The 23668-nt window shown below is 51.9% G+C and overlaps 1 protein-coding gene across 18 annotated transcripts in view; it reads left to right on the forward strand.

Annotated features, from left to right (window-relative positions):
- The window catches only part of CAMTA1 (calmodulin binding transcription activator 1), a 964942-nt gene that overhangs the window by 169622 nt on the left and 771652 nt on the right, over positions 1 to 23668 (forward strand). For 4 of the 18 annotated variants that reach the window (XM_074379995.1, XM_074379996.1, XM_074379997.1 and 1 more), the window contains exon 1: positions 10436 to 21023. The exons of 10 other annotated variants lie outside the window; for them this stretch is intronic. In XM_074379995.1, the coding sequence (XP_074236096.1) occupies positions 20727 to 21023 (297 nt within the window). In that variant the 5' untranslated portion in view covers positions 10436 to 20726. Of the gene's footprint in view, positions 1 to 10435; positions 21024 to 23668 lie in introns of those variants that run through there. 4 more of the 18 variants (XM_074379990.1, XM_074379991.1, XM_074379992.1 and 1 more) reach the window with 1 other exon arrangement.

The raw sequence follows: 23668 nt of genomic DNA on the forward strand, positions 1-23668 counted from the left end.
CATCTGAGGGGGTCTGCTGCATTCTGGCCCTGGCAGCTCTCCATGGAAACAGATATGAAACAGCAGAGCCAGAGGCTGCTTGCGATGGCGGGGTCCCTGATCTCCTATCAGCACCCCAGTCTCTAGTACGAAGTTGGGAGGCAGAAGATGTTCCCCCTTTTCCTTCAGGTGAATACTCAGGTGCATGCTATGTGCTTGAAGCTCATGGCCAACCTCAGGGGCTGATGGGGCCGGGTGGGCTTTCTGGGGAGCTCTGTGGGGTCCCAAGGGTCATGTCTCCCTTGCCCCTGCTTGATGCACGGTTTGTGAGTACTTTCTTTGGCTGGTCCTCTTCACTCTCTTGTTTACCATTTGCTGTTAACAACAGTAATTACAGTATAGTTGTGAGATGAAAACATGACTAATATATGACACTGCTTGTGTAACAATCTCTTAAAACGGACTCAGAAGGCAACAGCTGCACAATTAGGCTATAAATTCTCTTAAATGAACTTGTCGGTGGCAGCAGTACCTGTGTGGCAGTGTTGTGTAAGAGATAACCAGGCTTAATGGGCTTGGAGAGGGAGCACCAAGGATGGCCTCGTAAAGAGGGAAACTTTGTTCTTTGTCATAAACCACTTGTTCTCTTATAAAAACAAAGGGCTCAGTGTTGGCCCATTAACTTCCTCTGTCTGTTGGGATTGTGGGAGCAGAGCATCTGTCTGGCAAGCTGACACCAGGGATGCTCTCTGCCTTGAGGTGTGGCTTTGTCTGAGGCTTCTCCACCCCCACCCCCAGAAGGCATGGCCAGCAAGAAGCTTGAGTGGGACTGATTAGTGAGCAGCGGAGGGGCCAGCATGGCCTTCCTTGGTGGGGGCCCAAGTGAGCTGCTGCACCCCTCCCAGCTGGGCTGCAAGGCCTGCCCTTCTTATGCTAAACGACAGACCTCAAGACAAAAGCCACAGTCAGAGCACCTTGGACGTGGGGCTGGGACCTATGAAACCACATGATTCAGCAGAGGCATGACGGAGCCTTGTTTCAGATGTGCTCTTTGGGAGAGAAGTGTGTATGCCACAGATCTAAGGGGAAGGATGCAGCTGGTGAGTTGTTACGGGATGCTCTTAACCCCACCCCGCCCTGAATGTGGCCAGCACTGGGACTGGTGATGCTGACAGTGGGGGCCCCCTTTCTGCCTCCAGGTCAGCTCTTAGCAGTGTATTCACTTTCTATGGTTGCTTTCACAAACTACCATAGACTTGGGGGCTTAAAGTGACACAGATGTACTGTCTTGCAGTTCCAAAGGCAGCAGTCGGGTCTTGATTTTGGCTCGGGTCTCAGTGTGCTAAAATCAAGGTCTTGGCAGGGCTGTGTTCCATTCTGGGCTCCGGGAGAGAATCCTTTCCTTGGCTTTTCCAGGTTTCAGAGGTTGCCCGCATCCCTTGATGGGTGGCCCCTTCCTCCATCATCGAAGCCAGCACTGGCAAGTCATATCTCTTGCACATCATAGTTCTCTGCCCCCTCTCTTCTGCCTCTTCTTTTTCTTCCGTTTGTAAGGACTCATGTGATTCCACTGGGTACACTCAGGTGATCATTCCCATCTCGAGATCAGCTGATGAGTTGCTACAGTCTTAATTTCCTTTCGCCATGTAATGTAGCATATTCATGGCTTTTGAGGTTTATGACGTGGGGGCCATTATTCTGCTTGCTACAGGCAGGTGGAGACAGGGCTTTGAGCCAGCTTGACTTTTGTACCCTCTGAGCTGGGCACAGGCAAGGATCAGACTTGAGGAAGCAAAGCTGAGTTGGTCCTACAGGAAATCAGAGAGAGAACAGCACGGCCTGTCTGTGTAGGACATGGCTGCACCTCAGGTGTCACTTGCATTTCCTAGGGACTCCTGTGGTCTTTCGTGAACAAAACCCAGGAGTGGACATATGCCACGGCTTCGCAGGTTGTGTGGGAGTCTTTCGGAATGAAAATTACAAGTGTGCAACCAACCTTTCCTTCCTAGAGAACCTGGCACTAGTGTCCACCCTTCCCCTAGATCCCCTCCCTGGAGAAGGGGCAAATCGGGAAGCCTGCTGGCACGGGATAAAGTTCAGCCTTAACAATTTTCAAAATAAACGAACAACGCACAAACTCCAGACGTTGCACAAACCTACCGGCAGGGAGTCATGGCCGTAGGTGTGGATAACTTCCACCATTCTGGGACTGCAGAGCATCTCATCCGCAGCTCTGGACCCCCTGGCCACCTCCGCTCTTTCATCCCAGCCTGGCTGGGAGGCAGCTGGACTTTCCTCTCAGACAGCTTCTCTGATGAATTTGCAGGCATCTCCCTGGACCTGTCCACACAACAGATTTCTGGAGCTCGTCCCCAGGGACCTCCAGCTCCAGGCCTATTACTGAAGTCCGTCACCCAGAAAATCTGTTGACGGAACCGTTCTCCCTGAACTGCAAGCAAATTGGGAAATTTGAATGTGATGCAATAAGCCTGCAATAAAACAGAGCCTCCGAGAAGTGCACGAAGCGAGTCTCCTCCCAGCCGAGTCCACCGCCCCTCTGCAGCTCTCCAAGCTGTCATCCTCCAGGGTGGCCACATACAGTATTTATTTTTTTTAATTAAGCTGCATTGCTGTGTGGCTCACCCTCCGCAGATGCTTTATAAAGCCCAGCCTTGTAAGTTGCTGAAAGTTTTTGTTTTTTTTTTTTTTAAGCAGATAGTAAAATTAAGCAGTTATTAGTATTCACGAAAAATGCTCGTGGCAGGCTTCGCACACGTAATGAGAAGCCACCTGCAGTTCAAAGCAGTACTTGATAATGCTGTAATTAGATTTGAGATGCAAAAAAGCTCATTAAAATTAAATAACATATTTGTCACTGTTTTAAGAGGTACAGATTGCCTAGAACCATGCTGGTCTCTTGACCTTGAGTATTTTGGTGGAGTCCTTGCTGCCAACAATTCAAAAATAACATCAGCAATTCTGCAGAGAGTCCTGAAAACGTGTTCATCCTCGGTTCAGTTTGTATTGAAAAAAATTACATAGATATCCAGGGGAAATCACAGATTTGTACACAGTGTGTTCTGGGAGAAAAGGGTGACCAGAGTTGTCTCTGAACCAGCAGCTCAGACACTGTGAAGAAGAGATGAGTGTGTGCCTGTGGGAGGCTGGGGCAGGTAGAGGGGTCCCCCATAGGTTGCAGGGACACTGTGAGGGAGTCTGCAGGAAGCAGCGGCCTTGGGCCACACTACTTACCGCCGAGCTGAGCTGGACGAAGCCACTTGCTCAGAGCAGGCCCAGGGCAACTGGGAATCAGATTGCCAGCCAGTGTTCCCTGGGTGCCTACCAGTGTACTGGGTCCCGGGAAGGGGACGGTGGGGCTGCAAGTGCCAGTGAGAGTCACCTCAGGCTGCAAAGGAGGTCATAGTCTTATCACAGAGATGAGGCATGAAGTCAGGTGCCAGGAAAGTATTTGTTGTTAATAAAAGTAGCTAATGTTGACTGAGCATCTTTCATAGTAGGTACCTATCACGTGGCATGCATTATCCTCAGTCATCATCTCCACTGTCTGTGAGACAGCCCTGATTGCCCCATCTTCCTTGAGGTTACATTGTTTGAGTGAAGTCACTTCACTAGGAAGTGACTAGTAAGCCCAGAGCCGAGCAGGGTTCACATGCAGGTCTGGCCTTTCGCAGTACCCCCTCTGCATGAATCACAGAGTCGCTCAGGTCCCATTGGCAGAGCAGAGAGACCCAGGGTGGGAGGGGACACACATGAACGCACTCGCTGAGGACCCACTCTTCACCAGATCCTGCTCTGAACACTGCATGCCTGTTGGTCATTGCATCCTCATAGCAACACTGCAATTCCATTTTACAGATGAGGAAATAGAGGCATGAGAAATTAAAGAAGCAGCCCAGGTCACCAGGTAGTTGGTGGCAGAGTTAGGATTAAGCTCTGACCTTGACTGCTCTTCTACATTTATTTTTGCTTGAAATCTATAAAGCATTCTATAAAGGTAGGATGTAATGTGAAAGCAATTATGATTATTTTTGTTCTTGGTGGAAGAAAATGCAAGTTGCTTTCAAGGGGCAGAGTCCAGAGGAGTTTGCCTGGGGACAGAGAGCTCCTAAAGGAGAGGTGAATGGAGGGGGCCAGATAGTGGGAAAATGAGGCCAAGTCAGAAACACCCTCCAGGGACAGTGTGGGTCCCCATCTTGGAGGAGCTGTGTGTCCTCCAGGGCAGGGAGTCATTGGGAAGGCAGCCTGGGCCGGCTGCCCCTCCTGCGGGTGGCTGGATTGATTTTCCAGGCTGACTCTCTTGGCACTGGGTCCAGATTTAGTTCTGTGGAGAGCTCGTCTTTCAAAGTCCAGCTCAAATGTCACCTCCTCGGCAAAGACTCCCCCACCGCCCGAAGCAAAATTAATCACTCCTCCTCCGTGTCCCACAGCACTCTGTTGATACCTCCAGAATAGTCTTATCACATTGGACACGGATTTATGTGTTTACAAGTCTGTCTCTGCAGATCCACGGCCACTTCTCGAGGGCAGAGCCCACTCTGCCTTTGTGTCGTTGTGCCTGGGGCAGTGCTGCGTGTGCAGTGGGTGCTGAGTGACTGATGCGTAAATGGAGGACCCATGGATGGTTTAATTTGATTCCAGTGACCAAGCACAGAGCTCTTAGTGTGTGCACGTTTTGTTCTGTGCTCTTTACATAGTGAAAAGATTTAGCCTTTATTACCCCACGACATCAGTGAGTTCTTTTTTTGTTTCGTTTTGTTTTTGAGACAGAGTTTCTCTCTGGCACCAGGCTGGAGTGCAGTGACACGATCTCAGCTCACTGTCACCTCTGCCTCCTGGGTTCAAGCAATTCTCCTGCCTCAGCCTCCCAAGTAGCTGGGATTACAGGCGTGCGCCACCACGCCCAGCTAATTTTATATTTTTAGTAGAGACGGAGTTTACATGTTGCCCAGAATGGTCTCAATTTCTTGACCTTGGCCTCCCAAAGTGCTGGGATTACAGGCATGAGCTGTCTTGCCCTGCCACCATCAGTTAGTTCTGTCTGAGCCCATTTTACAGGTGAGGACACTGAGGCTCAGTCAGGTTATGTAACTTCTCAGTATCATACATCTGGTAAGTGGTGGAGCCGAGAGTTTTATATGTAACTTCTCAGTATCATACGTCTGGTAAGTGGTGGAGCCGAGAGTTTTATACGTAACTTCTCAGTATCATACATCTGGTAAGTGGTGGAGCCGAGAGTTTTAAACCAGGCAGCCTGGATTGAAAACATCTGCTTAAAGTAATTTTGTAGCTACAGATTGTATATAGTGATCCTTACTATGGGAGTTTCTGGAATTAATTCTCATTTTACTTTTCCCTAACTTGTCTGAATTGGGGAAGGTTTGGAGAAAGTGACTGGGTTATGATACAGTTAAGTTTCCTTTGTTGTAAGCCATGGAAAGCAACTCTGGCTAAATGAAGCAAAATAGGGATCCTATTGGGAGCATCTGAGTAGCTTGCAGGAGCACGCTGGAAGGAGCAGCTTTAGGGAGGCCAGAGGGAGAGACCTAGCGGGAACTGAGGGACAGGCTTGCTGGGATGAGCTCTGCAGGTCATATCCCTCCCAGTTCAGGCACCACCATCGTGACTGTAGGGAATTGGGGTGCTGAGGTGGCAAGAAGGTGCGCTGCCTCCTGACCACTGTGCGTTCCTGCTGGCCATCGCTTGGGTCCTGTGTTCACCCGGGGCCCAGTGGCTCTCAGTCATGCTTCCTTAACACATAGTTCTAGAGTTTGGGGCGGGTGGGGAGGGTGATGCTTCTGAAAGGAATATTCACTAGCAGTGACCTTTCTTAGGTTTTTAACATTTTGAGGGGATTGATTGAATTGATCCAAGCCCATTCATTCTCTGTCTCCAAAGGACATGAATACCACGGGACCAACCCAGCTTGGACGTTTGAAAACTGGGTGCAAACGAGGGCTAGATTGATTCTTTCTCACTGGGCTTGCCCCCAGCCTGTAAACTAGAAAGGATGTCTGGCTGGGTGTCCCTGGGAGGACGGCCAGAGTGTGCCTTGCTCAGAGGTTGTTACAGGGAAGCTCCCTTTCCTGGGAAAGGAGGGAGGGGAGGGCGCTGTGGATCTCTCCCCCGCGGCCAGTCCAGCGTCTTCTAGGATGGCAGTCCTTTGCCCTGTAGGGTCAAAGCCAAGCCCCCTCAACCTCGGGACCTTCGGGCTGTCCCCTTAACGTGCCTCCCTCGCGGTGTCCATGGCGCGCAGGAGCCTGGCGCCTGCTGCTTTGGGCCTTACGCCTCTGCCTCGCCGAGGACCCTGATTGATTCAGGACACACGTGTGCTCCGAGTGCCAGATACACGGTGGACACCGACAAGGCATGCAGGCCTCAGAGACAAACAGGTGACGCTGGTTCTTTCCCCCTACCCCGGGCTGCGCAGCGGGGACACCCGCCTCACTTTACTCGGCCCAGGTCAGCTGGTCCTTGCTGGGAGGTCGGTCCCTGGGGCGAGTGGCCCGCCCCTCCTCCCTTCCTGAATGGTCCCACCCTTCCACTCCCCCTCTGGGCCCGCCCTCCTGTTTGGCCCCTCCCCCAGGGCCCACCCTTCCTTTAGCTCCACTCTTTCTGTTTTGGTTCCTCACTCCCTGCCGGGCCCTCCCCTCTGAAGCTAGCCGCTTTCCTTCATGGGCCTGCCCTTGTCTGGCCCCTCCCACCTATTTTGCCCTGCCCACATCCTGCCTTCTCTCCTGGCCCCGCCCCATCTTTGGCCCCGCCCCACCTTTTCGGCCCCTTTTCACTCACCCCGCCCCTCTGGACCCACTCTTCTTTCCTCTAACGACCTGCCCCTGTCTGGTCCCACGCACCCATGTGTCCCTACTCACTCCCTGCCTTTTATCCTGCCCCTGCCCCATGGCAGGCCCCACCCTCCATCCCTTTTTGACCCCTCCTTGCCCACTGAGCTCCTCTGGACCCACCCCTCTTTCTTTATGGGCCCGCCCCCATCTGGCACCTCCCATCCATCTAGCCCCAGCCACTCCCTCACTCTCCATCCTGGCCCTGCCCTGTGACTGGCCCCGCCCTCCAGAGCCTTTGGCTTCTCCTTGCCTGCGGAGCTCCTCTGGACCCTCTTTCCACTGGGGCCCCGTCCTCATCTGGCACCTTTCATTCGTCTGGCCCCGCCCGCTCCCACCTTCCGCCCTGGCCCCGCCCCGTGGCAGGCCCCACCCTCCATTCCTTGTGGCACTTCCTGGCCTGCCCTCTTCTCTGGACCACCCCTCTGTCCGTTGGGACTCCGCCCTCATTTGGCCGTTTCACCCATCTGGCCCCGCCCACCTCACCTTTCGTTTTGACCCAGCTTCAAAGGTGGCTACACCTTCCACCTCTTTTGGCTCTTCCTCACTCGCCCCGCTCCTCTGGACCTGCCCCTCTTTCCTTTATGGGCCTCGCCCCCAATCTAGCTCCTCCCACACATCTGGCCCCTCCCTCAACAACTTTCCATCCCGGCCTTGCCCTGTGACTGGCCCCGCCCTCCACCCCTTTGGGCCCCTCCTTGCAGCCCCGCCCCTCTGACCCACCCTTCTTTCCGATCGGCCCCGCCCTGTTCTCCGGGCCTTCAAGCTCCCTCCTGGCGCCCCGCAGCGGCGAGCGTGATTTATAGGCCGTCTGAGCCGTGACCTATAAACCCTGTTCTTCAGGGGGTGCCTCTCTTGGATTAAATGCCTCTAAAGGAGCCTCTGTCTCAGAAGTGTCATGCAGAATGTTTCCGCTGACGGAGAACATGACCTTTAAAAACCCGAGTAAAGGAAGCGGAGCTGCCAGGGGAAGCGTCGGGCAAGGCGGCGCCTCAACCCGGCTGCACCTGTCCGCTCTCCGACCCCTCCCCAGCCGGGTGGGGCGGGCTACGGACCCGGCTGGGGAGGGGCGCGGTCCCGGCTGGGGAGGGGCGCACTCCCGGGGCCTGGGTGCTGGGCGCGGCCGGGGGAGCGGCGCTGTGCGGACCGGAGGTGGCAACTGTGCCTTGATGCCGCTCCCGAGAGGGGTTACCAATCCCGGGGAAGAGCCGAGCGAGCAGAGATGCCTCTCACCACAGGCCAGAGCCCTGAACCTGACAATGGGGAAGGACCAGGGCCCTTGTTCCACTTCAGTTTCCTTCCCTTTGTGCCCCGGGGGACACTGGGTCCTGCTAAAGGCTGGGGTGCCTGTCGCATAAGACCCAGCGTCCCGGGTGCTCTGGGTGGGGGACAGCGTCCTGGGTGCCCAGGTAAGGGTGCAGAGTCCTGGGTGCCTTGTTAAGGGTGCAGAGTCCTGGATGCCTGGGTAGAGTGCAGTGTCCTGGGTGCCTGGGTAGGATACAGAGTCCTGGGTGTCTGGTTTGTGTGCAATGTCCCGGGTGCTTTGGGTGGGGGTGCAGTATCTTGGTTGCCCAGGTAGGGGTGCAGTGTCTTGAGTGATCTGGGTAGGCTCAGTGTCCTGGTGCCCAGGTAGGGTGCAGAGTCCTGGAGGCCTGTGTAGGAGTGCAGCATCCTGGTGTCCTGGGTAGGGGTGCAGCATCCTTGGGTCCTGGGTAGGGGTGCAGTGTCCTGGGGTCCTGGGTAGGGGTGGAGTGTCCTGGGGTCTTGGGTAGGGGTGGAGTGTCCTGGGTGTCTGTGTAGGGTGCAGTGTCCTGGGTGCCTGGGGAGGGTGCAGTGTCCTGGGTGCCCATGTAGGAGTGCAGTGTCCTGGATCCCTGGGGAGGGTACAGAGTTCTGGTTGTTCTGTACAGGGGCTAATGTGGTGGCTTCCCTGGATGGTCCATCTGCAGTGTCTTAGAGGATGTCATGGAACTTGGAAGAACTGTGCCTTGGTCCCACCTTTTATCTGACACTGAAGTCTTTGTTGCTTGGGTGGAAAAGCCCTGGCTGCCTCCCCCCCAGGTTAGAGAAAGCGTATTTTTGGTAGCAGCCACTCTGTAGGTCCATATGGACACTTTGGAGGCCACATTTTCTTATTCTCTTGCCCCCACAGGCCAATGTCACAAATGGAAAGGTGACTGATCCACTCATTCCTTTGTACACTTTTGTAAAAACCCTCCCAGACATTGTTCAGACCCTCTCTTTGAGGTGCTTAGAGGGGTGGCTGGATTCTCCAAGGGGCCTCATGTGGAAAGCACTCAGTATGTGTTGCTTGTGGGATGCCACCAGGACTTCTCTGGAAGGAGGACCAGGAGGTTTCTATGTAGAGACGAATCAGGGCCTTCGTGGGTGGCAGCAGGGGACTGTCTTCCACCATATCTTTTGTGAGAGCTGGGAAGGAGAAGCCAGGTCAGCCAGGAAAGAGCTGTCTTGTGTTGGAGGGGGTTTGAGCCCTCCTCCAAGGCTCTCAGAGCAGCAGGTAGAGAATTAGAGTCTGTGCTAACAGAGAGGGAGGGTCTAGTCTGGGAGACTTGCCTGACCCTCTTTTACTTGGGCCCATGGTTCAGACAAGGAAGAAGCAGGACCAACCAGAGACCTGTTTTCCTGGTGGGATGTATTAATATGTGAAAGCTGCTTTGGGAAAAGCAGTGATGTGATATGAGCATGAGTGTGTATGCAGGACTTTGTGTGCTTGTGTCTGTGCATGTGTGTGGGCACATGCTTCTGGGGGCATGCACATGGTTGTGTGTTTGTGTGTGCATGTGTGTGCGTGTGTGTGGGTGTGTGTAGGGGGCATGCAGCCAGCTCTAACTTGAGGAGCAGCGGCATTCTGTTGTTATAAATAAGGCTGGTTTTTATATTCCCATTTGACCAGGGAGTGCAACCGGCAGACCAAAGGTAATGCATTTCAGCCGCCCGTCGGGGAAGGTAAATGTGGTTTATTAGCCCCCGTGGCTCAGAGGGGGCTGGGCAGTGGTAGCAGCTGAAGCAAGGTGGCTCCAGATGGAGGGAGGGGACAGGTTGGTGATTGTATGCCCAGCTTTCTCTAAAGGAAAAAAAATGGACTTGCCGCCTGTTAGCTGATCAGCAGTGAGGAGAAAGTCCTGACAACAAGTAAAGAAAACTTAGCTGGCAATAAAATAAGGGACTTTTTATGGTGGTTTTTATGGGAACATTTTCACTTTGGGAGTTATTAGAGTTAGTGCTGGTTGTGACAAAAGCTGCATTTGCATATCGCCGTGATGAAGTCTGGATGGAGCCTGAATGCGGCATTAACTGCATATCAGAGACCCTTTCAGAAGCCAAACAGGATGACATTTATTGCAAGCTCGATGCCGCGTGGCTGGCATTAGTTACTGCTTGTTGTGTCCTGTGGAATCTAGATTTTCTGTCTCGGGATCTTTCTGGGACTGGTCGTGGCAGCTTCCTAGGCCAAGAGCAAGCTGGGGCTTTGGGAGTGTGGGGGAGCTGGGGGGCAGGGAGGAGACACCCTTGGGAGAGGGGAAGGGGTTAGTTTTCACGGGGCTGCGCATTGGCCAGGTACCCATCACAGGCTGACCTAGGCGAGCCTGCTACTCTCAGATGCGAGCCCCACACCAGGACAAACAGGAATTTCTCCCACGTTTTTAAGTTTTCAAATGACGATATAATTCACATGTCATACAATTCACATGTCACTCATTTTAAGTATACAATTCCATGGCTTTTAGTGTATTCACAGACATGTGCAACCATTGTCCCAGTCTATTTAGGACATTTGCATCACCTCAAGAGAAAACCTCACCCTTAGCCATCACTGCAACCTCCCATCCTTCCTAGCCCTCAACGGCCATACAGCTACCTCTGTCTCTATTGATTGGCCACCTCTGGCCATTTCATATACATGGAACCATATGGTATTTGTCTTTTTGTCTCTGGCTTCTTTCCCTCAGCAGAATGTTTTCCAGGTTCATTCATGCCGAGCACGTGCCAGAACTTCATTCCTTTTTACCGTCAAGTAATATTCCACTGAACAGATATGTTCTATTTCTGTATTCATCAGCTGATTTTCCCCAAACACTTTTGAAACGTTTTTTATTGTGAAAGATACTCATGAAAAAAATTCATGGTTGAGTTCGGGCACAGTGGCTCACAACTGTAATCCCAGCACTTGGAGAGGCTGAGGTAGGTGGATCACCTAAGGTCAGGAGTTTGAGACCAGCCTGACCAATATGGTGAAACCCCATTTCTACTAAAAATGCAAAAAGTAGTGGGGTGTGGTCATGTGGGCCTGTAGTCCCAGCTACTCGGGAGGCTGAGACAGGAGAATTGCTTGAAACTGAGGAGTGGAGGTTGCAGTGAGCCAAGACCATATCACAGCTCTCCAGTCTGGGCGACAGCTAGACTCCATCTCAAAAAAAAAAAAAAAATAAATAAATCATGGTTGAGCCCATTGGAACTCACCTGAAGTTTTTCAGAAAATGGAGTTCTGGATTGCGGGAGACACAGGGATTTGATGAATTACGTTTCCTCCTGAAAACACAGACCCTATGCTTTGCACCTCCCAGCTCCCCACCTGTGAATGTGGCCTGAGGGCTGACTCCAGGATTGCAGCTGGGGTCCTGGGAGGGTTTTTGCTGCTTGCCATTCAGAGGGCGTTCTCTATCTCAGGAGACCTTCAGCCTCTAGGTTGGAGGGTTCCCAGGGGATGTCGGTATGGTTGAGGGCTCTAGGGTAGCTTGGACTGGTGGCTGAGTGTTTCTGCCTGGCACCCGCCCCCCGTCATGAGCTCTGGCTATGCTATGTGGTTCGGCCAGCATTTGGAAGGTCTGGGCTGAGGCTGCTCAGGAGAAGAAGCAATTGTGCATTTCATAGATGGTGACATGCATCTCTGCTGAAGGCTGAGAGTGGTCTTGGGAGAGGCACAGTGGGCTTCTGCCTGGCTCAGATTTAGGGAGAATCTTAGGGCAAGGGGTAAAGTCAGAATGTCCTATTTTTTCTCTTCTAGAAAAATTGGTAGGATCCCTGGGTGACTCAGCTCTTAGTCTTAATTATGCTGCTATGTAAATATTTCTGAGGTCTCTTGGTTTTCTCAGTTGGCATTATATCACCATTAATAACCAGAGGGCACATTATAAATATGCAAACTAGTAATAATGCATTAACTCGAAGAACATCGACAAATTGCCAAACGGAGCTGGAAGCATTCAGCAGCTTGTTCCCTTTGCTGTGGAGATCACTTCCCCCGCTCCCGCACCACGGAACCCACGCGTTCTGTCGGCCCCTCCCTGCCCCAGATGGCACCCTCAGGAGCAGTCGGCTGCCCGCTCCGTGGGCCGAGAAAACGGCTCTTAATGTGGCCCCGGGTGTGTTTTCCAGCATCTAGAAATCTCCTGGCGAGAGCAAGGCTTGTATTCTGGCTTGCCCTTTGCTCTGTCTGTGCTGGGACAAGATTGGAGGTAGAGTTTGGAAGGCTGGGCCTCGCCCCTCTCCCATCCTTCATTTGGTTGGAAAGATCATAGTCCCGGCTTGGAGATGCCGCCCGAGTTCTCCTCCCCACTTCCCGCTGGCGTATGTGGCCTCAGGAAGTCACGTCAGCTTCTTCATTGGAAATTCATTTATGTGACAAATGTTTATTGTGTGCCTACTGCGTGCCAGGTGCTGTGCTGGGCAGTGCATATGGTCCTTGTCCTCATGGAATTGATGTTGAGATGGGAGAGACAAGCAGGGAATAGTTATGAATGTGATCGATGTGTGTATTGGAAGCACAGGGGGTTACTGGAGCACCTGTTCAGGGCGTAGCATCCAGTCCTGGTGGGTCAGGACATCCTACTGTAGCAAGTGCTGTCTAAGTGGAGATCTGAAGCTACCCTGGCAAAAGGAGACGGATAGAGAGAGTGGAGGTGGGGGCTGGGCTTGGGGGAGGCAGGTTACAGGGAAGAACAGGCTAGGCAAAGGGAACAGAATCCGCAAATGCTTCAAGGAGAGAATGCGGGGCATGTCTAGGGATCTGCAAATCGCCAGCATGGGTGCAGCATGGAGCGAGTGGAGAGGTTTGCTGAGGTGGGCTGCAGAGGCATGAGGGGGCTGTCTCCAAGGAGCTTGCCCATCTTGCCAAGTTGAGGCGCATTTAAAGGGTTTGACTTTATCCTGACAGAGAGGGGCCAGTCTTGCCTTAGAAAGCTCCTGGCTGTGGTGAGTGGACCAGAAGAGCTCAAGAATGGCAGCTGAGATCCACAGAGGTCCCTGCTTGGCCTCCGTGGGCATTCAATGAGGACTGAACCAACTGCCTTGTCTACTGCAAAGGGCGCTTGTCAGATCAGTCCGAGCCATGCTAAATCAGGCAGCTTCTGAGCAGCGTGCAGGCTAGGGGCTCTGAACTTGGAGTCTGGGCAGGAAGGAGGTGGTGTTTGTGGTTTGTGGAGGTGGCAACGGGATGCGTGGGACCTGAGTGGAGCGAGAAGGGGCAGGAGATGCCACAGAAGTAAAGGCAGCCAGACTGGGGGAGCGAGCGGCCAGGTTGGGGGAGGGTCCCTGGGCTCCAGCTGTCAGGCAACGGCTTACCCTTGAACCTGGTCCAGCTCCTCACCTGGATGATCACACTAGCTTTGGGGCTGTGAGGAGGACCCGGATGATGCGGTAGGGATCGGTGGTGCCTCAGTGAGATGAGCTTTTGCACGTGGGCCTTGGACTTCAGGCTTGTTCCAGCTCTGTACACTTTTCCTGCCTCAGCTTCCTCATCCGTGAGATGGGCACCTACCTTTGGGGTTTCTTTGTGGGCTCTCTGTCTTCCCGTATTTACAAAATAAGGGTTGGATGAGTGCGTATTGGCCTTCCAAGCCCGTTTAGGCCTATGGTGTAAACTTCATCCACATTCCTCAGCAGTGGGTGTAGACCATAGTTAGATATATTTTACACTTTTTATCTTGAAATCATTATATTATTACAGAAAGTTGCAAAGACAGTACAGAGTGCCTCCTGTAGCCTTCATCCCCTTTCTGCAGGGGCTTCGTCTTACCTGACAGGATCACAGCCAGGACCCAGATGTCGATACAGCGCACATGTGCAGTTCTGTGTCTCTTCATGTCCCACGTGCAAATTTGTGTCACTGCCACCACAGTCCAGGGGCAGAACTGTTTCATCTCCGCAGACATCCTCCCACCAACCTTTTGGGGTCAACTCACCCTCTTCCTCCCAGGATCTCTAACCTCAGTCAACCACTAATTTGTTCACCATCTCTGTAAGATTACTTTAAAATACGAATGTATTTTTGTTATAAAATTATATAATAATCTTCCAGAAATCGAGGGACATGGAAAGAAAGCATTTCCATTTCCCTGCCGCTCTCGGTGATTTCAGTGCATCTCTGTGCCTTTTTTGGTCCACATGCATATATTTAGTGTATCTGTAATCCTAATGTGTACGGGACCTTATGTCCTGCTTAGCTTGCACGACGTGCCATAAGCATCCTCCATATGTATTGGAGCCGTGGAGTGCGCACAGACAGCATTCCAGGAGGCGGAATGGGTGGCAGGGAGTGGGAGGCAGCAGAAGGAGTGGAGGCCGGTCCCAGACCAGCACTGGTGAGGAGGCAGTGGGGGTTCTCGCCAGGCCAGGGACTCTCGGCTTAGAGGGGGTCACTCCAAGGGCCTGGCAAAGGACGCGGCCACAGGACCCAGGGACTCCGTGAGAGGCCTGAAGGATACCGTGTCTGAAGACTCCATGGAACTTATGTTGGGATGGGAGAGACAAGCAGGCAATAGTCATGAATGTGATCCGCGTGTGTGTCGGAAGCACGGGGGTTACTGGAGCACCTGTTCAGGGCGTATCATCCCATCCTGGTGGGTCAGGACATTCTACCATAGCAAGTGCTATCTAAGTGGAGATCTGAAGCTACCCTGGCAAAGGAGATGGATAGGGCGGGCGCAGTGGCTCCTGCCTGGGAGGCTGAGGTGGACGAATCACCTGAGTTCAGGAGTTGGAGGCCAGCCTGGCCAACATGATAAAACTTGTCTCTGCTAAAAATATAAAAGTTAGCCAGGTGTGGTGGTGGGCACCTATAGTCACAGCTGCTCAGGAGGCTGAGGCAGGAGAATCGCTTGAACCCGGGAGGCAGATGTTGCAGTGAGCTGAGATCGTGCCATTGCACTCCAGCCTGGGGGACAAGAGTGAGACTTTGTCTCAAAAAAAAAAAAGAAAGACGGATAGAGAACATAACAGACCCACCAACCCCAGGGGAATGAGCAGCTGGGTGTGTCTCAGGGCCAAGGCCAAGGTTTCGCAGGGACCCTTGCTGGCTGTGATCCTCTGCACGGACCACTGCTGTGTCTCTTTCCAGCCTCTCCTTTCCCAAACGAGGCCGGCCCTATCAGCCTGGCTCCGAACTCCACTCTAAGCGTTGGGAGGGAAGACCCTGGAACCAGGTCTGGCTCCTCACCCAGATGATCACACTAGCTCTAGTTCGGGCCTTGCTTCCTCCTGAGGGTCTTGGAAGCCCCTCTTCTTTCCACAGGGGCTTGGCTGTCACCCAGCAGCCAGCTCCATTGTGGTCCTAGGAGTGTCAGCGAGCACAAAGCAGACGCAGAGGAAACCTTGAAGTAATTAACAGAGTGAGCAGGAGAAGTTCCAGCAGGAGAAGTTCCTGCCAGAGAAGAGCACACAATGGGTCCGCTCCTCATGCTCCCCACTCCCGATGAGTAATTACACGCGTGGGTGTCTGGGAGTGGGAGTATTTATAGCAACGCCTCTTTTGCTGGAGTGTTGAACTTTCTTCTTTGTGGCACCATGCTTATACAAAGATAATCAAATAGCAGATGATGGGATTGTATCTGTGTCATTCTGCTGCCATTTTAATGAGGACTGAGAATAAATAGAAATCTTGAAATTGTGCTATCCCAAACTGTTTGCAAGCCCCTCGGTGGTGGGGCTGGTTTGACGTGGCTTTGTTTTTACCGCTCCCACCCCCAATACTAATTTTACGTTGTCTTTGGAGCCGCTCAGGGGCCGAGGCACCTTCTGGGTAGGTCCCTAACTGAAACCTAGATCTGCAGGCAGGCCTCTTATTAAAAGACCTTTAATGACTGAATTCCTTGTAGGTTAGAGCTGATTTGGTGCAGGGTAATAGTGTCTGTGGCTGGGATAAAACCCCTCATGACCATCCTCCATGGTTATTAGGTAAGTGATTGGGGTGGATTCCTGCTCTCACAAGGAAAAAGGAAAGAGAAGAAAAGGCCAGGCCTGCCTGTGGCCACCGCCGGGTCTCAGCGGAAAGGAGAGCAACGTGGGCAGGTGCCGGGCTGCTCTTCGGAGGGTTGGCCGTCTTGTGTTCTGGACAGGCCGTGAGCCGGAGCTGGATCGTCTCGGGAGGTGAGCAGGGCGGGACTTTGCAACTTGACCTTGTTGGAGAAGCAGAGGCGCAGGGAGAGGGAAGCCTCTGGCAGGAGGACTGGGTCAGAGGTGTCCTTGCTTCTGGTTTTCCTCCCAACGAGGGGCATCCCTGTTGGGAAGCTTTGCTAAGGCAGGCGGGTTCTTGCGCAGAGAAAGAGGTGACTGCCCTGTCACCCCAGTGGTGAGAGAACTTGGCCTTACGGCATGGAAGATTGTGAGCCTGTGTCAATTGCAGGGAAGAGTTATAAGCCGCTGAAAGTCCTGCGCATGCTCCTGGTGACACCCCTGGCCGGTTGTCTTTAATAAAGGCCGAAAAGCCTCCGTTAAGACATTTGCTCATGCTTTTGAGTAGATTAATATTGATTTGACATTCGACAAGTGTTTGAATTTTTACTTATTTTTGCATCTGGAGAAAGGATCAGTGTTTAGTAAGCACTTCTGTGTGCTGGTGTCTGCAATTAGCCTCTATTCATCCCATGTCTGCAGTGTGCCAGGCTGCTCTTTTCCAGGACTGGGGGGCTGACCAGGCAACACAGTCCCTGCCCTCAGTGAGCTTATGCTCCAGAAGAATGCTGTCGAGGCAAAGAGGGAAGAAGTCCTGTCTGGCGGTTAGGGGGCGGCAGTGGGCCAGGGAAATGCTGATTAGAGGGGCTGAAGCTTCAGTTCTGCCTGTGCTTCCTGGCTGAGTGTGGAGTCAGTGTAGACTTCATTCTTTCTCTAAACACAGCCTGAACCTAACTGGTTCTTCTACTGTTATTATTGTTTTGGTAAGAATGCTAAATATGGACTCCATCCTCTTAAGAGATTTTTCTTTTTTTGGAGACAGAGTCTTGCTCTGTTGCCTAGGCTGGAGTGCAGCAGTGCGATCTTGGCTCACTGCAGCCTCCACCTCCTGGGTTAAAGTGATTCTCCTGCCTCAGACTCCGGAGTAGCTGGGATCACAGGCACCCACCACCACAGCCAGCTAATTTTTGTATTTTTAGTAGAGATAGGATTTCGCCATGTTGGCCAGGTTGGTCTCGAACTTCTGACCTCAGGTGATCCACCTGCCTCGGCCTCCCAAAGTGCTTGGATTACGGGCGTGAGCCACCACGCCTAGGTGTCTGAACAGATTTTTAAGTGTATAACGTGTGTTGCTATCTTTAGGCACGATGTATGTGGCAGATCTCCAGGACAAACTCATCTTGCATGATAGACATTTTATACACTTTGAACAGCGGCTCCTCATTTCCCCCCCGCCATCTAGCCCCTGATGACCACCACTGCAGTCATTGCTTCTAGGGGTCTGACCATTTTAGACACCTCACATGTAGTTTTTGTCCTTTCATGACTGGTTTCTTTCACATAGCATAGTATCCTTTGGGCTCGTCCATGTTGTCACATGCCGCAAGATCTCCTTCTTTTTGAAGGCTGAATAATATTCCACTGTGTGTGTATCCCATGCTCCCCTTATCCACACACCTGTTGGTGGATATGGAGGTGCTTTCCACATTCGGACTGTTGTGAATGGTGCTGCAAGGGCACGGGAGTGCTAATATCTCTTTGAGATTCAGATTGGACTTATTATGGATAAATACTCAGAAGTGGGATTGCTGGATCATATCCTAATTTATTCTTGACAGTGGGCACGATTCTGAACCTCTTTGGTTTCGGCATCTGCTGGGTGATACCTGCCTCCTGAAGACTCAGCCCTCGCCTGGACTGTGGCAGTCTTGGTCCAGTGGCTGCTGTTCGTGAGGCCCTGAGAGCGAATGGAAGTGCCCGCTTGTTTCCCTTCTTGTACAGTGGCTGGTGGGACGTGGAAGCTAGTGCTGCCTCCTGTCCCACCCTCCTGCAGTCGGGGAAGGAGCTTTCACATCTCTGAATCTCAGCCCCAAAAGAACGTCCTCTATCAGGACCTGCTTTTGTAGAGGGCTGTGTGAGATGTGATCCTCAAATCCAGCTTGAAGCTGCAGCTGAATTTTTGTGGGGTTCTCATTATTTAACATTTGGCCCAGAATGGCGTCTGTCTGAAGACAGACAGAGGCTGGAGCTTACCAGGGGCCCCGCGTAGTGCGTGGAGCTCGGCCTGGGCTGCTCTGGTTTGTAATATATTGTTCTCAGTGCCAGGAGCTACAGCAGCGTCTCCGGTGAGGAACAAGGAGAGGGAGGAACCCGGGAGCAGGAGGGGAAAACCAGAGTCGGAGAATCCAATTTTTCATACAGTAACAAAACAATACAATTGTGTATTCCCATAATATCTCTTCAGTTTCTTGGGGTCTAGAGTTGCATCTATTTTTAAAAACACTTGGACCAATAATTCTACTTTATGCAGACCAACTGGAGGGTCTCTGGCTTGGAGATTTAATGTAAAATAAACTCTAAATGGGGTGGCACACAGTATGGTGGCCTGCAACTGTAGACAAGCAATTTTTCTTAAACAAGCTGAGGGATTGAAGCAAATGATGGCGGTGTTCAGTTCTGTCCCGGAGTTGGGAGTGAGGCGAGGCCAGGGAGAGGTAAGGGCCAGCCTTATCCAACCCCCCATGCGCTCCCTGAGGATGTGGGCCGAGCGGGGAGGCTCCCTGGAGGGAGGCTTTGAGGAGGCTGACTCCTCTCACCTGCCACACGTGCTGGGAGACAGTCTATGCATCCAGACTGGGGTTTCCCAGCACTTTGGAACTGGGCTCAGAAAGCTTCAGTTTGGCACACACATGCCACCTTTTGCAGATTCCTTTGATCATGGCCCAGGTGGGGCGCTCTGAGCCATATCCCCTTAGAAGACTCTTTTCTGTCTGCCTGCTATGGGCTCAGATGGCCTTTTGCCATCTAAAACCTGTCTGTTTTTGGAATAAGTTCATCCACAGAGAATCACGTCCACCTGCTTACACCCTGGCAGCTGGAAAGGACGTGTCCCTGAGATCTCTGCCAGAGGGTCCCCCCACCACAGGCTGTCCTCGAGACTGGCTCAGTCCTCTCAGGTTATCAGTCAGTAAATTGTATTGAGCAACTCATCTTTTATTCGAGTGCTGCTTTAAAAGTTGCAGGGCTCTTTCTCATTCATTTCTAACTGTGTCTCCACTCTCTTCTGCATCTGGCCGTTTTTCCTTGAGCATTCTGTCATCTACTCGATACGTCTGTCTATACCAGGGTTTGAAATCCTTTCCAGGAGACTTTTAAGCTCATTCTTTTCTTCCTTCACCAGGTTCCCTGAAGCAGCAGGAACTTTTGAGAGACCACGCTTTTCTCTGACCCTGTTCTCTGATAGTTCTCTGGTCACTGTCTCAAAAAAGAAAACATCCGCTGTCTCTAAGTCCAGGAATTATGCTTGGCCAGTGGGGCAGCTGTGAATTAATCATCTCAGAGGATCCCCCTAAATGTCGGGTTGGAACCTTTCCAAGACACCGGGAGTGCAGGGGAGGTTGCATTTCTTTGTTTAAATCAAATTGAATCCAGTTCAAGGCACCATCTGCCATGATTAGAGGTTGGTCCCAAACCAGGATTTCTTGAGCGCTCCCCACTTCAGGTTAGGCAAGCACCTTGGGACTCGAGTGCAGAGAGAGCCCTCTGTGAGTGGCCCAGGAGGAATTCTCTTGCCCAGGTCTGCCAAGGCCAGCAGAGGCCACTGGGGTTTGGTGGCTCCCCTGGTGGCTCCACTCTTTGCCAGGCAGGACCACTGTGAGCCTTGGCTGATTGCAAAGCCGTGGCATTTCGTGCCGGGTCCTTGCAGACCCCCACACTCCTCTGAGGTTCTGCTACCTCAGTGTTGCTGTAGCTGAGCAAGTGCAGGTCTCTGACCCCTGGAAACCTTCCACCTTTGTCTTCTCCAGACCACAGGGGAGACAACTCCCCCGCAGAGTGCAGCTTCTCTCCTCTGACCCAGCACCAGGCATCTCCCCTTCTCAGGAGTCAGCTCAGAAATCTTGGAAATGCAGAGACATCTGCCAAGGAATATTTCTTCAGGCAGCCAGACACCTTCTCTTTCTAGCCCCAAAACATAAGAAGAGAGTGATTTTCTCCACTGCAGGGGTGAATAATAATAATAAAAAAATTCATCTGGCTGGGCACGGTGGCTCAAGCCTGTAATCCCAGCACTTTGGGAGGTCGAGATGGGTGGATCATGAGGTCAAGAGATTGAGACCATCCTGGTCAACATAGTGAAACCCCATCTCTACTAAAAATGCAAAAATTAGCTGGGCGTGGTGGCGCACACCTGTAGTCCCAGCTACTCAGGAGGCTGAGGCAGGAGAATCGCTTGAACCCAGGAGGTGGAGGTTGCAGTGAGCTGAGATCGCACCGCTACACTCCAGCCTGGTGACAGAGTGAGACTCCATCTCAAAAAAAAAAAAATCATCTAACAAATACCAAGTATTTGTTGGAATAAACATAAGGCTTATCATCCTCCTGGGACAAGGGGAAAATAACTCTCCTTCATTTCAGATGTGTTTACAAGATAAAAGTTAATTTTTAGACAGATTGTCCTACCAACTGAAATTCTCAGTAATGATCAGCCTGCCACCCACGGTCCTTCTCATGAAGGAGGCGCCATCTCTGTTTTCTAGGGGAGGATACTGCAGGGCTGGGCCTGCCTCGAGTCACACCAGAGCTGGAAGGTGGCAGAGCTGGAAGCCCAGCTTCCACACTCCCTCCCCTCCCGACCACCATCAGTGTGAGCCTTGGGGGGAAATGGGGACGTTCGGCATGTTGTCCCTGCTCTTGCAGGGCTTAGGATCTTGTAAGAGGAACAGGAGTCAACCTGAAAATGTCAGTAAAAGTACTGAGGACCAGCAGAGTGACATGGTGAGCGCCGCGGCACGCGGGTTGTCCTGCGTCTTGCTGTTTTGTTTGTTGTTATTGTTTGTTTTTCATCAGACTGTGGTCTCTTGGGGACGCTCCTCTGTGCGCTGTTTGCCGTGGAATTCCCAGGTGGGACAGTCATCGTTTGTTGACTGCAAGAATGAATGAATGAATGCTCTGGGAGTTTGGGGAGCTGGGCCTTGCAGGATGGGTATGTGCTGGGCAGGCTGAATGCGATGACAGACAGTGGTTCAAGCTGGTGGGGAGCGTGGCAGGAGTGGAGGAGGCGGAGCCTGCTTGGGGCGTAATAACGGCTTCATTGAGACCGAATTATAGGCTTTAGGTGGGTACAATTTACCCACCTAAAGCCTACAATTCAGTGGTTTTAGTATATTCACAGGGTTGCGCAACCAGCACTATCAAATTTAAAACATTTTAATCACCCCAAAAGGAAGCCTCGTACTCCTCAGCTATCACCCCCAGGCCCCCAGCTTCCTCCCAGCCCTTGGCAGCCATCAACCTGCTTTCTATCTCTTTGGATCTGCCTATTCTAGACATTTCATGCAAATAGGATAGTGCAGTATGTGGCCTTTGGTAAGCGCCTTCTTTCACTGAGGGTAATGGTCTGTTCCTCCCTGCTGCGGCGTGTGTTAGTACTCCCTTCCTTTCTGCTGCTGAGTGACACTCTGTGATGTGCACGGAGACCGGAGCATCTTGAATGCTCACTCAAGCCAGGCACCAGGATGCCTAAAGCAAAGCTGTTGGAGTCGGTCTTTGACCTAATCAAGTTGGGGTTCCAGGAAGATCAATCTGGTCACAGGATAAAATGAATCAGGCAGCGCCTGGAGGCAGAGGCCTGCTGAGTCCTTTCTCGGGCTTCTTGGAAGGAGGCCACCAAAGTCAGGACCAGGAACAGCCAGAGAAGCATGACTGCGTGCTTGTCAAGGAGAACTCATCAGCGAGGCCACCTGCTGTGTGTGTGTGGGGGTGGCAGGGAGAGAAATCTGGCACTTCTGGCCTGGAAAACTGGGCCTGGGGTGAGGATCCTGTGGTGGCTAATGAGAAGGGGAGAAATAGGTGTTTCCCCCTGCACCCTGCCTTTCAGAGTGTTGGCAGGCACAGGGTGCAGTTGGCTGCTGGGCTGTGCAGGGAGGACGTGGGAGACAAGGGCTCCCATGGAATCCATCTTTACGGAATCCGCCTTTCAGAGAGGACAGATCCACCTGAAAGCCAGGCTCTCGGGAGTGACAGAACATCTGTGATGGACACTAGGTGAGTGGGTTGCCCAGGAGGAGAGGACATGGGCCAGGATGATCTGGGAGGGCTCTGAGAGGAAGGAGCCAAGCTCTCCCTGAAGGATGGATGGGTCATGCATCAGCAGAGGAGAGAAGAGAATATTCCAGACCCACGCCAGGCAAATAGCAAGAGCAGGGTGATATGGTTTGGCTGTGTCCCCACCCAAATCTCATCTAGAACTGTAGCACCCATAATTCCCATGTGTTGTGGGAGGGACCAAGTGGGAGGTACTGGAACCATGGGGGTGGGTCTCTCCCATGCTGTTCTCATGATAATTAGTCTCATGAGATCTGAAGGTTTTATAAAGGGCAGTTGCCCTGCACATGCTTTCTTGCCTGCCACCATGTAAGACGTGACTTCACTTCCCCTTTGCCTCCCCCATGATTGTGAGGCCTCCCTAGCCATGTGTAACTGTGAGTCTATGAAACCTCTTTCTTTTGTAAATTATCCAGTCTCAAGTATGTCTTTATCAGCAGGGTGAGAACGCAGGGACACTGAACGGGAGAGAAGGTCATGTGGGTTGGGCTCTGCTGTTGGAAGTGCAACCTGCAGAGGACATTGGAGAACAAACTGGATAGGCTGAGTGCCATCAACAGAGGGCCAGTACAACACTAACCACAGCTCGTTCTGCATACTTCTGTTCACTCGGTGCCAATGGGGCTATGTGGGAGCCAGGCACTGGGCTGAGATTTTTTATGCATATCATGTCATTTACTCTTCACAGTAGCCCACTGGTAGATTGGGTGACTCTTACAGCTTTACAGGTATGGAAACCAAGGTTTAGAGAGATTGAATGCTTAGCCTAAGTCACATGTTTAAAAAGTTTTGAACCTGGGTTCTAAAAAAGTTTTCCTTTGAGTATAAACAAGTCAGTAGTATGTGGTATTTATACACAACAGAGCACCATTCAGCCATAAGAAAGAGTGAGATTCTGTCATTTGTAGCAGCATGGAGGGAACTGGAGGTCATTATGTTAAGTGAAATAAACCAGACACAGAAAGGCAGTCTTTGCATGTTCTCACTTATTTGTGGAATCTAAAAATAAAAGCAGTTAAGCACATGGAGATAGAGAGTAGAACGATGGTTGCCAGAGGCCGGGAAGGGTAGTGGGGGCATGGTGGTGGGGGGGAGCTGGGGATGGGTAATGGGTACAAAAAAATCCTTATCACAGAAAGAACAAATAAGACCTAGTATCTGACGCATAACAGGGTGACTAGAGTCAGTAATAGTTGTACATTTTAAAGGAATGAAAAAAGAATAATTGGATGGTTTTAACACAAAAGATAAATGCTTGAGGGGATGGGCACTCCATTCTCCATGATGTGATTATTGTGTACTGCATGCCTGTATCC

Source organism: Saimiri boliviensis, chromosome 11 (genome assembly GCF_048565385.1).
Source record: "Saimiri boliviensis isolate mSaiBol1 chromosome 11, mSaiBol1.pri, whole genome shotgun sequence".
Taxonomy (NCBI): domain Eukaryota; kingdom Metazoa; phylum Chordata; class Mammalia; order Primates; family Cebidae; genus Saimiri; species Saimiri boliviensis.